Source organism: Danio rerio, chromosome 5 (genome assembly GCF_052040795.2).
Source record: "Danio rerio strain M-AB ecotype USA chromosome 5, GRCz13ab, whole genome shotgun sequence".
NCBI lineage: Eukaryota > Metazoa > Chordata > Actinopteri > Cypriniformes > Danionidae > Danio > Danio rerio.
Window position 1 is genome coordinate 55,635,182 of NC_141025.1, and position 14,697 is coordinate 55,649,878.

The window sequence follows — 14,697 nt, forward strand, 5'->3', positions numbered from 1 at the left end:
GTGTCACATTACAGAATTTATTCATATTGCAAATTATTGTAAAATTAATTTATCTTTCGCACGTTAGCTATAGGAACATTATTTAACATATACATATATACATATATATATACATTATTTAACAGAAAATAATACACATTTACTTTTATGCTAATACAGGAACTTTTTGGATCATTCATTCATGCATTTTATTGTCGGCTTAGTCCCTTTATTAATCCGGGGTCGCCACAACTTTTTTGATATTTAGACATATTTACAGGATTATTGTTATTATGAAGTAACTCACAGTAATTAACTGTGAATTTACATACAGTACATTACTTTGAAAGTAATGCAATTATTAGCCAGTAATTTACTGTAAACTTAAGGTCAAATATTTTACAGTGTATGTATGTTTAAAGTAAATTTTAAACTCTAAGACTTTATGCCAAAACATGTTTCGGTAACACTTTAGATTACTGGACACATAGTACATGTTGGTTAATGTATTTATTAATACAAAAAAAAAAGAACAATGCAGCATTTATTAATCATAGTTTAACATTTACTATCATTAAATACAACACTGTGCTTATTAACATTATTAACGCACCGTAAGTTAACGTTAACCAACGTTAACCAATCAACCAATCATTAAATCCGCGTCTGAACATTAGTTAATGAAAGTTATTCATTAACTTTATTCATTCATCAACGCACAGCTGTTCATTAACTAATGTTCAGACGCAGATTTAATGATTTAGGGGCCCTAAGCAACACCAGCCATGGAGCCCAAGTCCTGAAATGCACTCTTTCTACTTTTATTTAATTTGTATTTATTTTGCTGTCACTTTTTTATGTCACTCAATCTTATTTTCTACGTTTTATCTAAATCATTATGAATTTTTATCATTTATCATTTATTATTTTTATGAATTTACAACTAAAAATAAAAAATATATGCACTGTAAAACGCAATAAAATAATGTAACTCAAACCATTTGAGAAAACCAATTGCAACAAACCATTTAAGTTTGAAAAACTAACCCTAACAAGTACTGTGAACTTAATCCATTTAAGCTAAAGTAATGAGGTATTTAATTAACTCATTACCTTCAACACTGAGTTCAAAACTCAAATGAGTAGAATTAACTTTCAGAATATTTTGACTTAACTACACTTATTTAATTTGATAAAGTTGACTGTTGACGAATTTGACTGCTGGACTGCTCCATGATTGGGAATGGAGGATATTTTAAAATATTTAAAAATTGCATAACATTACATTATTATAAAGATACTATGTTTTATTGTATTTTAAATAATATTTAATGATGTAATTTGTATTTGTTTGACTCTTACTATACAAAATATGATAGAAAATGCTATGTTATATATTATTGTTATATATAGTTTATAGGTATAATTTACACTTTCAGATATTTATTGGAGCCCTCAGATGTCCTGGGGCCCTAAGCAGCCCCTTACCTTGCTTATTGGTTTAATCCGCCCCTGCTAACGTTAACTAACATAAATAAATACTTTAACAAAGGTACTGTTAATGTTCCTACAGATGTGGAAACTGAGAATTAATGTTTCTTCAAGCGTAGTGCTGCAGCAGCAAACGCTGCCTTTTCGTTTAAAAAAAAAACTAACATTTTGGTGCTCATCGCAATATCCACTAAGTGGCGCAAGGAACAATCACTTTTCCGTTGTTGGGCCAGTATGAGCAAATGCCCCACAAATCAAACAACCTGTTCAGGGGTGCGTTTCTGAAATTTATCGTTAGCCAACTAAGGTCGCAAATTCCATGGGAAAGAAAAAACATAGTTACTGGTCAGTTTAAGATATTCTATTAAACACCTTATAGGCTAGTGTTTTTTTTTTGCAATAGGTCTCTGGAAGAAACGATGACATAAACAAACAAACAACCATTCATAACGCAACACTATTGTGTCAGTGGACTAAATGCATTGAATGGGATGTTCAACTGTGGACTCCTTAACTTTCAAAAGTGTGTACAACAATGAATGCGTGTGTGTCTTTTTATTACAATGATATTTACTCCATATCTAAAAGCGTTTTCTGTTCAACTCATACAAATTTAGCAAATACACTTTATAAGCTTTAAAATAAAAAAGAGTGATTTGATTTGAAAACAACTAGCTACAATGACTGCTTGAGGGTTGTAGCCATAGTCTGATGTATAGTTTGTAAAGATTACTCGTGTTCTTCTTTTAGATGTAATCCATTCATAAACACTGACATGTGCAAAAGCAGAGCCCCAGTGCGTCCATGTCCTGATGCTGGCTAAGAGGATCGCCCTTACGTTTCCCTTTTAAATTTAAAGGTGTTGCATAAAATAATAAAGCAGTTTTCATTTAATAAGTGATATTTCTTTACTGCATCCTCCTTGTTGTTTCAATAATGCATAATAATCTTTACACCACATTAAAGACACAGCAGCCGGTATCTTTCAGTTGTCAAGCGTTTATGTCAAGTCTAAAAGGTGTTTGTGCATGAAACGTGCGCGTTTAGATGCATGTGTCTGAAAGACAGAGTGAAAGGGCACAGGTCGGTCAATGTCATGAGTGGCTGGTTTTCTTTCTTTTTTTCTTTCTTTCTTTATTTCCTTCTTTCTTTCTTTCTTTCTTTCTTTCTTTCTTTTAATATTTGTATTTAAATATAAAATACAGCAGAAAGGCATAAAGCATTAAAAATATCAGATAAAAGTGTCAGATAAAATAGCCTAAGCTATATTAAAATAAAAGAATTACAAATATTGGATAAAACAAAATCACGTTAAATAAATAAACCAATATAAAACAAACAAAAGCTATAACAATTGAGGTATAATATAAATTCATCAAACCCTTTTAAGCCATTTTAAACTTTCATTTTACAAAGGCCAATCTGAAAAAAAAAAAAAAGATTTTAGATATTTTCTAAAAACAATACACAACGGAAGGTTTTGAAATATTATTTTTAAAGTATTTGGATAGCTATGTATCCTGTATTGTAAAGTGTCACTCATGTTTAAATTGCTTTCTAGGTGTCCAATAAATGCACACTAACAGAAAGTTGTCCATTAACTTCAATAAAACACGTCCGAACATCTCTGCCCTCCACTTGAACCGCAGTAAAACTTGAAGAAAACTCTTGTGACATTTCCAGACGGACGCTTTGCTGCGTGCACGAAGTGAATAGAGCTGGACTGACAGAGACGACACAATCTCACTGGTGAGCCTTCAAAAGCACTGGAGACTTCGCTTTAATTCTCTTTTTTGGCAATAAGCCCGTCACATACCCAGAGGAATAATTATAATTTGAATTTCTCAAGTCAGGGCCAGGCTGCAGACTTAATTCATTATACACTCGGACTGCCTTCGCCTGTTACCGACGATATTATTGTTAAAAGAAATCCTCTGATAGGGAGACAAAAAAAGAAAAGCAATGATTGGGGAGGGGGGGCACTTTTCAGACATACAGTACATTCAATACACGATTTCTCAGTAGATATCAAGCGCTTGTTATTTATGATTATCGCGGCTTTGAAGAAAGTGACTTTTTTATTGGTGCATTTCCATAGCAGAGGAATTTGTGAATTGCAAAGGGTGCTGGCTTTTCAGAGTCCTCAAAAGACAGGCAAGAAGATTGAAAAGCTCAGGAGATGAGGCCTCTTTATTTTTTTAATGAAAGGCTGAAGAATATATTTTCGCACCCCCCTCAGCTTTGGGGCAGGGAAAGCAAGGCCAACTCATATGGTAGGCAGAAGAAGAGTGTGCTTTAGTCCCATTACAGGAAAAGGGGTAGAGCTTAAACACTTGCGCACACACACAAAACCCTTTCTAACCCCCAACCAGACAGTAGGGACCGAAAAGGGAGAGCAGGGGAGGGGTGAGATGGCGGGACTGTGTTTTGAGTGACAGCTTGTCATGGTGACGTCTTATTCCATCTCTGTTGTGGAGAAAATGAATGTCACCGCGCGGAGCCTTATGACTCGCTGTCATCTCGCAGGCGCTCACCTTTTATCAATGCTCTAAATAACATTTCAAGCCCACCGTCTCCAGCCGGACAATCCGGTCAGGGGACATTAAATCGGATGACTGTGAAATGTCATAATAAAAATGGAATGCTAACAGCTTCCCCCCCTCTCCCTCTTCCCTCCCTCCCTCCTTTTGCTGCTCTCTCACTCTTTTCCTCCTACTTTCCATCCTTTCACACACACACATTGGTGTAGTTGTTCACATTTTGATTTGGAAGCGAGTGACAGGGCCAGAGAGGAACTGTGCGCCTCCACTTCAGCAGAGGTCACCCTGGCCCTGATGGCCATTAACGTCCATTACACACAAGTCGCACCACACTCGCCCGACTACTATTAAAATGCATAATTTCGCTCTGCTTACAACAGCAGCTGTGAAGCACAGATACAGTGCTGCTGTCTGGGAATATAACTGGGAAATGACCGCTTAAAGACTGATGCAATCGCATTTGAGGCTCATTGTTTTTATTGTTAAAATCCTGAACGACAGTATGAGTGGGGTTAAATGCGCATGGAATATAAATTATTGCATTACCGTTTTATTATTATTATTATTATTATTATAAATATTATTATATTGCAAATTTATGAATTTATATTTGTATTTGTTTATTAATGTGAATATATATGAGTTGTGTTCATTTATCATGCATCAACATGTACAATAAGCAAATATAAAATTATTATTATTATTATTATTATTATTATTATTATTATTATTATTATTACAGATTTATTTATAGAGATTTTCATTTTTTTGTATGTTAATTATAGTTGTTATTGCTACTGCTAATTTTATTGTTGTTATATTGTTATTTTGTGCATGCATTATTATTTTATTATTATTATTATTAGTATTATTGTTATTATTATTATTATTATTAGTATTATTATTATTATATTACTAATTCTTAAATTAATAGTTATATTTGTTAATGAATGTGAATGTATATGACTTGATTTCATTTTAACATTCATTACAATTAATAGTAAGTAAAAAGATTTATTTGTATAGATTTTTATTATTTTGATTTATGTATTATGATTATGGTTGTTGTTGTTGCAGATTGCATTGTTGTTACTTTGGCATGTATTATTATTATTATTATTATTATTATTTATTTATTTATTTATTTATGTATTTATTTATTTATTTATTTATTTTTATTTCTATTTCTATTTTTTTTTTTCAGCTGCGAACCATCACTGGGAAACATCCATACAGACTGATTTACACACAAACACTAGGGACAATTTAGCCTACCAAATTCACCTATACCCCATGTTTTTGGACAAACACTTAAATATGGGGAGAACATGCAAACTCCACACAGAAACGAGGCTCGAACCAGCAACCTTTTTGCTGTAAGGTGAACATGTTACCCACTGCGCCACCGTGCAACCCTATTATTATTATTATTATTATTATTATTATTATTATTATTATTTTATTATTATTTTTATTATTATTATTAGTAGTAGTAGTAGTAGTAGTAGTAGTATGAAAATTAAAATATTGTTTGTAGATTGATTTGTATTGTTTTTTATTATTTTATCATTTTAATTATGATTTTGTTATGATTTATTTTATTGTGATTACTGTTATTATTGTTGTTGCTGATCATTTTATTGTTGTTATATTGTTCTTTTGTGCATGTATCAATAATATATTATCATTATTATATTATTATTATTATTATTATTAATAATAATAATAATAATTATTATTATTATTATTATTATTACTACTACTACTACTACTACTACTACTACTACTACTAGTATTAGTAGTAGTAGTAGTAGTAGTAGTAGTAGTGTTGTATGTATTATTGTTAATAATGATAATGATTATGTATAGTAATTTTACTTTAATCCCAGTTCAAGTAGATTATATTTAATTGTGACAGCTTTGTTAATCATAAACTTTGCCTTAAATAATTCTACATATCAAATCTTACAGTAAAAAGTTACCAGTATTTATTTTAAACGAAATCAATTTCTGACAGCTGTGTCTACATAAATAAAAAAACTTACATATATTTCACCCATGTCGTATTGTAAACCCTGAGCAGTAAATGAAAGAGTTGGAGATATGACATGACATGCTGAATGACAGGTAGACGGCGACAGACGTCTTCATTCTCTGCCATTAACACACCTTGACAAGCCACTCGGGCCCACACACACACACACACACACACACACACACACACACACACTGTATGCAAAGCGCTGCAACTCATCTGATATGCCTCCTCCACTTTAATGATGTATCTGAGGCTGGTGCAATGCTGCATTAAAAGACTTAATTGCGTTCTGTGCAACCCCCCAACCCCCATCCCCGGCAAGTGAGGACATCCACAGTTTAAATTGGGAGCATCTGCAGTTTCACAGCATTTCAAAACCTCCCCCCCTGACCATCACTACCACCTCCCGCTCTTAAACACTTTATTTGTTTGGAGGACGTCAGCAGCCTCCTGGCACTTTAACGTTAAGCGTTGATAACTAGTTATGGGAGCTTAGCTTGGCTATTCGTTTATCTTCCGACGGCTGATCGTTCGCTGATAGAAAGGTACAAAAGCATCCCATGCTCTCGCCTCTCATATTGGTGGACCATCAGCACCTTGCCTAAGCTAATCTGTTTGAGGCGTATTGTGCAGCCCTAACACCAGCACTTTCTGTTATCTGCCATGCTTGATGAGGTACATCTTTATTAAATTCACTTCAGCGGATGGGTTTCAAGAAGGGAACCGGGAATATGCTAATAGTGGGGACAAATTAAACTCTTTTTTTTCTCTCTCTCTCTCGAATTCACTGTCCCATCCTCCATTTAGCCCCCATCTTCTCTTGAGCATATCTCTCCCCATCGGACTGCAGGCAAGGGTGCTAATGAATGCCTGGATCCAGAGCACGAGGTGGGGGAGCGGGTGGGGAATAAGGGAACAGAACATCTATGCTTTACCACAAAAAAAAACTGGTGTTGTGCAAGGTGAAATAGCTTTTCTTTTCATTTTGCACACCAGCCCCTCCCATCCCAGCGACCAGTACCTCGCCGTTCCCCCTTTCCTTGTCATAAGATGCTACTTTTTCCTTCCAAATCCAGTCCAACAGCTCCCCCTAGTGCACATGGTGCGATAAATTGGCGTCACAGAGCAATGACGCCGCTAGCCCGTTATGCGCACGGTTATGTAGGTCACCCGTCCGCCGTTTGGCCTGTGGAGTGTTTTCCACTGGTACTTAACCGGAGATCAAACACATCTCCCAGCATGACTTCCCACTTCAATTAGAGCAGAGCATTGCGCACAAACCCGCGTTTCGACCGAGAACCAGGTTAGCGAAACACGCTGAGCCTGCGGAAGCAAATCTAAACACATTGGCGCTCTAAAAACAGTCGCAATCCGAGAGCTTCTTCTGTCACGTTACCCCCGAGAGCAGCTGTATCAAGCAGACAAGAGTGCGAACAAAAAGTGGCTCTTTTGTTTCTCGCCATTGGCATGTAAAGAGGTGGCAGAGAGCTGCAAATAGCAGCGAACGAAGGGTTAACAGGCTAAAGACAAAGCGAGAGGCTGAGAGCATTGTGCTAGAGTGAGGACTGGAGGGCCTCGGGGCCATGATGGGCCAAAGGCCTCCGCATAGGGACACTGTGCTCCTTTCAGCCCGGGCCTTTCAAGAGCACACCCTGCCTGAAAAGAGCCTGTCACAGCCCCCCACTACCACTCTCCTTCACAGCTCTCTATCCCAATCAGCTCCTCTCTCCCGTCCCTCAGAGAGCGGGGAGGCCCGATCCTTCTCTCTACAGGCCTGAACCAATCTCTGGCCCGCAGAGGTTGAGCACTTTTCAAAAGGAGGTCATATTGCTGAGGTTCTGCCAGGTCTGAGAACCTGACGCCAACTGAGATGCAATTCAGCACCATCTATGTGGCATATATACGTTGAGAGAGACAACTTCAATGTGCTGCTTCATTAAAGCACCACATTTAATGAGCAAAGTTTTAATTGAGAGATGCAGCAATGCTCCAAAACACCTTATGGTTGTCTACATGTTGAATATTAGAATGGCTTAGTTTGAGCATGGGTTAATATACCTCAAACATCTAAACTTAAAGCAAGAACATGGATTGGATTCATGAAAATCTTCTCAAAAAACAAGACATTAGTGAAGATAAATCAAGACGTTTGTTAAATAATTATGCAAGAATGGTCTTAATTGAGATCCTTAGTTCTCAATGTTCCTCAGAACTTTGATTTGGTGGTGACTATTTAGTTTGTTTCTTCAGGCATTGGTGGTATGTTTGGCAGTTCTTATTGAAGACTTGCTAATCATCTTGAGGTGACCTCAAGGCCTTTTGTACATTGAGTAAAGTGCTGGTGATGGGCACTTTTGAAACACTGCTTTGTGAAGCTTTGAAAACCCTTGCTTTTGTTTGGAACACAATTAAAACTACTTAAGTCACGTGTATTCAGCAATGAGGGTTTGTTATGTCACATTGTTTCAAGATTTTAATAATTCGTCATTGGGGGCGATCTCTGTGTCTCGTATCTCAGTGTATAACCATTATCACTACCTTACTGGCCTGATTAGACAAAATCTTAATTAGATAAACTAAACAAGCCATTTAAATGAATATATAATCCGTTATATAATATATTTGGGGGGGGGGGGGGGTTATAACATTTAATAACATTGAATAATATATAGGATTCTCCATATGGAGTGCTCAGCATAATTGAGTACACACCATTTTGAAAATGAATATTTTTGTGTTTTTTCTTAGTCAATATGCAATGTATGTTGGTGCATTTAAACAAACTAGATTAATTAAACAAATATATTTATTAAAATAATATTTTAACCACCAAACATATTTAGAAATTAAGCGATAATACAATTAAATCCAAGCAAATAATGCAAAAAAAATTACAACCTACAAAACTTTTTGTTTATCTTGATTTTTCCTCTTTTTTAAAATTTATATTTAACATTTTTCTATAACATATAAATGTAAATGCTCTAGTTTTTGGATCGTTAGCGTAAGTAATTTTGTTAGATAAGCTCCAGATTTGGCTTCAGTACTGACCAATCTAATGTATATGTAAAAATATAATATTGTAAAGTTTCATAATAAAATATGAATTTAAAAGACAGATTTCCGAGAGGTCAACTTATATATGCTGAGCACTGTATGATGAAAAGCATTTGTCTTGGGTTTGTAAAAGCTGTTTTACACATGTTCTGGCATTAGTTTTTATAGCATTTTGAAAGCTTTGAAACTGTAAATCATGTTGCAAAGCAATTAGTGCAGTTTATTTAAATTTGAAAAGATTTGTTTTGCTCATTGCTGTGTAACGACGTTTTAAATGTTAAGGCTGTCAAAAAATATTTAATAAACTAAAAATTACTTGTTTTGTCACTGAATTTTGAAATTAGTAGTCACATCACGCACAGTCATGGCGGTTTGTCATAATTGCTAACTAGCTAAGTTAAGTACATTACTAGCTAAGCACTTCTGCACATCCATAGAAAGAGTCAAATGTAAATGTAACTAGTTGCAATGTAATGTAATGTAGATTTATTTAGCACATTTATTGTATATGGCCATAGAACAAAAGTGCTTAACTACCATGAGGTGGGTCTCTCCATGCCACTACCAGTATGCAGCATCCACGTGGATGATGCAATGGCCGCCACAAGACAATGGCGCCAGTGCGCTCAGCACACACCAGCTATAGGTGGAGTGGAAAGACAGAAATACAGCCAATTCGGTGGATGGGGATGATTAGGAGGCGGTGATGGGTAAGGGCCGATGGAAAGAATTTGGCCAGGACATCGAGGTTACACCCTTACTCTACACAAGAAGTGCCATGGGATTTTTAATGACCACAGAGAGTAAGGACCTCCGTTTAAAGTCTCATCCGAAAGACGGCGCTCACTAAAAGTATAGTGTCCCCTTCACTATAGTGGGGTATTAGGACTCACACAGAACACCGGTTGAGTGCCCTATAGTGACCTAGTTTTCCCATGTGGTCTCTTATCCAGGTATTGCCCAGGCTCAGCCCTTCTTAGTGATAGTGAGTATCCGGTCTTAGGCAGCAGGGTGACATGACTGTGCCAATTTGTATACAGTATATGATTCTTAATATTGTTTTAAAAATCAATAACTTAATTTAATATGTTCTATGTAGGATTTAAGTTATTTATTTTAAATGTATTAAAATCATATATATTTTTTAATGCAAATATTTCTTTAATTTTAAGAAAAACACAATCTTCTCAAGTGTTTTAAAGAGAATTCTTAGTATAAAAGATAAGACCATTCTTAGAAATGGTATTGTATACAGTCATACATTTTCTTTTCGGCTTAGTCCCTTTGTTTATCCGGGGTCGCCACAGCGGAATGAACCGCCAACTTATCCAGCAAGTTTTTACGAAGCGGCTGCTCTTCCAGCCCCAACCCATCTCTGGGAAAGGTGTTGTATACAAAATATTTGTACTTTGTAAAGTAGAAAATTAGAAAACAGCAAATATTGACTTATACATTTATAATGGGTATACAAGATCATATAAAGTATTTGTAAATTTGTATGACTTTACTTTTTTCAGTTATATTTTTAAGCAAATAGATGCCATATATGTCAAGTGGACACTGACTAAGGTTTTCATTGCCTTCTGCTGTTTTTACACTAAACCATAAACATACTCTTTTCAAAATCTCCTAAGTTGTTTCCTCCTTTTTTGAATTGTGCTGTTTAGCATGTTTACTGTCATATTTTATTGGCTATACACACATTCACAGTGTTTTAAACATAAGAGCTTGGTGCTTACATATCTGTGGAGAATCTCTTTCCTCTCATGTGGGTCGTCCAGTACGTTGACAGACAGGTCTGCAATGGAGACGGCAGCAGAGGCTGTAAGGGTGACCAGAAGCACCAGCATGCCCTCGCCCTCCTCCAGCGGCAGGTCCAGTCTGTGTGTGCATTCCTTTGACAGAAGAGACAGGTCCACCTGGCACCTGACGCACATGCACACAGCACCACCAATATCATTACACATCATAAACATATGTTAAAGAAAACACAGCAGAAAAAGCCTTGCATTAATGCAATTGACATGTATTAATACATTTCTTATGTCATTGCAACAGGGTTTCTGCAGGTTTCCCCAAGTCAAATTTAAGACTTTTTAAGACCTTTTTAAGACCATCAAGATATAAATATGGCTAAACACTAAGAATTTTTACTTGCTCCATCAAAAAATAATTCAATTTAATTATTCTCAGCCACAGTTTTTAAATCTTCCCAACCTCAACAAAGTGTATATCAGCCGTCTACACAGGAAAGCCAGCAACATCAGCAAGGATCCAATCCATCCAGGATACAGTTTGCACATGAACAAATAACATGCTCTGCACTGGACTTTAAAAGATAAAAATGTTCGCTTCATTCAGAGTGCATTGCCCATAGAGTGTTTAAATTGGTAAAGGTTCTATTCCTATTAGTCTTATAGCAATTCTGATAATATTAAAAAAATTTGATTTCAGTTTTACAGAAAGATTACCATAGCATGTAGATAGACCATAGCTGGTGATACTCTCAAATACAGCCTGATAAAATGAGTGCATCATTTTCTTGTCAACATCATAGTACCATAACCTTTGTATAAAACAAAAGTCCTTGATAAAGCTTTTCACAAATCCAATTTACGTGAGTGTCCCATGTAAAAGACCTATCTATGTACATTCCCTAATACTTGTATGACTGTACCTGAGTTATTACTTGATTATGTACAAACACTGGTAAATGCTCGACAACACACTTGGGATCAAAGATTATACTTTTCTTTTTCATTTTTTTTTTTTAATTGAATTAATTTCAGAAAAAATACACAGAAACAGGATCTTGTTTTTTCAGCAAACTTAGAACTTTTAGAACCGTAACTTAGAACCGGAGTACCCAGAGAAAACTGACGTCAACACTGAAAGAGCATGCAAACTCCACACAGAAATGGCAACTGCCCCAGCCGGGACTCAAACCAGCAACCTTCTAGCTGTGAGGCGACAGTGCTAACCACTGAGTAACCGTGCCACCCACATAAAGTAAAAAAATGTGGTAACTGTTTTGTTTTTTAAACGACAAAAACTAATATTACTTACGACGTAACACCTGACACAGAATACTAGGTTATTTTAACTGATTAAAAGCGACAGTAATCTTATAAAAGACTTCCAAAAAAAAAAAAAAAAAATATATATATATATATATATATATATATATATATATATATATATATATATATATATATATATATATATATTTTTTTTTTTTTTATTAAACTACATTTGTATTATATCCTCCTGAGACCCTCTTTTTATTGTGATTTCCTACAATCTTTGGGTTAAAAAAAATCTACAATTTAGAGACTTTACATTTTGTTTTTATTTTTAATTTTACAGCATGTCCACTGTAGTGGACCAGAGGACCGTTTTAGGTTGAAACTGTACAGGATATGGCTGTAAAATGATATTGATCCAACATTAATATAACAAAAACTAAACTAAAGCCATTTTTTGTACTGAAATTCCTTAAACAGTTTAGTCTGAAAGAAAGCCGAAAAAAAAAACAGACAAAAAAGAAGTGATGTTAATCCAATACAAAAAAATCCAATAAAAAGTTTAACAAAAAAAGAGGTTTAAAACTGATGGTCATTCTCTGATAGTCTCTAATTATGTAATTGTCTGATTGTCAGACTTTAAGTCAGAGTCTCCCTCAACTATCTTATAAAGAATCCTCTCTGCTTTAATTCTGCCTCCTACAAATTGCAGTCATTTAAAACATTAAAATGGTCCTGTTGTGGGGCGAAGCAGTGGCACAGTCGGTAGTGCTGTCGCCTCACAGCAAGAAGGTCACTGGGTTCTGGTTCGATCCTCGGCTCAGTTGGCATTTCTGTGTGAAGTTTGCATGTTCTCCCTGCGTTTGTGTGGGTTTCCACCGGGTGCTCCGGTTTCCCCCACAGTCCGCTGTGGCGACTCCAGATTAATAAAGGGACTAAGCTGACAAGAAAATGAATGAATGAATGAATGAATGAATGAATGAATGAATGGTCATATTGTCCACTATAGTGGACATTTAAAAAAAAGGATGATATTTTAAAACACAAACAAGTTAACAGCTTTGAAAGCTAAATGTATTGTTCCTGACACTTTAATTAACAAACATATGTAATAATAGCAAAGAAACATTTAAAAAGCAACATTTTACAATTCCCATAAAATGTGCTTGTTTGTTTGTCAGTAATTTTGGATGCAGTGTAAGAAGTGGTTCCTAGCATGCCAGACAATCAAATGACATATCACTAGAAAGCCCAGGATGTCCTCTGAACAGTACAATAGGACTTTCACAACTGTAGTTCGCTTCATTTGGTCCGGACCAAGGGCAATAAATGATACATTGTTGCATCTTCTGCCGTCTTTGGGCCGTTTTTACACCACACTGCTGGCTTTGGTCCGAACCAGTTAAAACGAACCAAAATGCAGTCATCTGACAAAATCCACATCTCTCATTGGCCGGATGTTGTTGAACATGTTTCCTAAACAGCTTATTGATTGGTCAGATTTCATGTGCGGGAAAATGCCAACGAACTCCCGCAAGTAAACAAAACTGGCAGACACAAAATGTCGTTTTTACTCTGGAGGGACGACTGCGCTGACTGATTGTAGGCCTGCTTTAGACAAACTATACATTTTGAGAATAAAGTGCGTATGCGGCTGGAAAAGGAGTGTTTTAATGCATCGCTCGTCACGTCAGGAGGAGGCGTGAATTAATTTAGATAAACTTTTACAGGGTTATTTTTCGGAAATATTACCATCGATCCATCAGGTAATGTTTTTCCCTCTCTCTCCCTCTGTTGGTAAAGCGCTGTCAACAAATATTTTTCCTCCATAATCCATAATGCACTGCGCATCGGCCTACGGCAGCTAAAATAGTCCAAAAGGCGCAGTACTTTTTGCTGTTAGACCTGTTTTAGTACGAATCATATTCTCACCACAAACGAACCGCTCCAGGGTTCGTTTGAAAGCATACCGAGACCACCTCTTAAACCAGGTCTCCTACGCTTAATTGGTCTGCTTTTGGTGCGCACTCGAGTACGATTGCTGCATTCTCACCTGCCCAACTCTAGTGCGATTCAATCGAACTAAATAAGGCAGGTGTGAAAGCACCCATAGTAGCTAAAAAAAATTCTTTAAAAAATTCATGTAAATGCAATGTCTACTACAGAGGACACAAGTCAATGGGCCGGGTCTCAGGAGGATATATCAAGGAATCTAAAAAAAAAATAAAAAAAAACACACTATTTGAGCATAAGAACAAACAACTATTTAACTGTTTTTACTGTATACACTACACATTTTAGCTAAATATATGCACCATTGGTTTCTTTCACATTTATGAAAGCAAATGTATGTGTCAGTATGTTGTCAGAATGTTAAAACTGTAAAATTTGTGAAGCAATAAAGTGATTCTGTTACAAACTAATATCTATACAAAGTCATTTTTACTTCAACTCCCTAAACACCAGTGACAACAAAGAAAAAAAAGAACGAGCAAAAGTGCACGAGGCAGAAAGAAACCACAAGAGAGTAAACGCCTGAATAATTGCACTAGAACACAGTTTGTTCCCA

The 14,697-nt window shown here is 35.7% G+C and overlaps 1 protein-coding gene across 5 annotated transcripts in view; it reads right to left on the reverse strand.

Annotated features, from left to right (window-relative positions):
• The window catches only part of mctp1a (multiple C2 domains, transmembrane 1a), a 257,558-nt gene that overhangs the window by 119,971 nt on the left and 122,890 nt on the right, over positions 1 to 14,697 (reverse strand). For all 5 annotated transcript variants that reach the window (XM_087254125.1, XM_087254124.1, XM_087254123.1 and 2 more), the window contains one exon: positions 10,845 to 11,031. In XM_087254125.1, the coding sequence (XP_087110251.1) occupies positions 10,845 to 11,031 (187 nt within the window). The remainder of the gene's footprint in view (positions 1 to 10,844; positions 11,032 to 14,697) is intronic.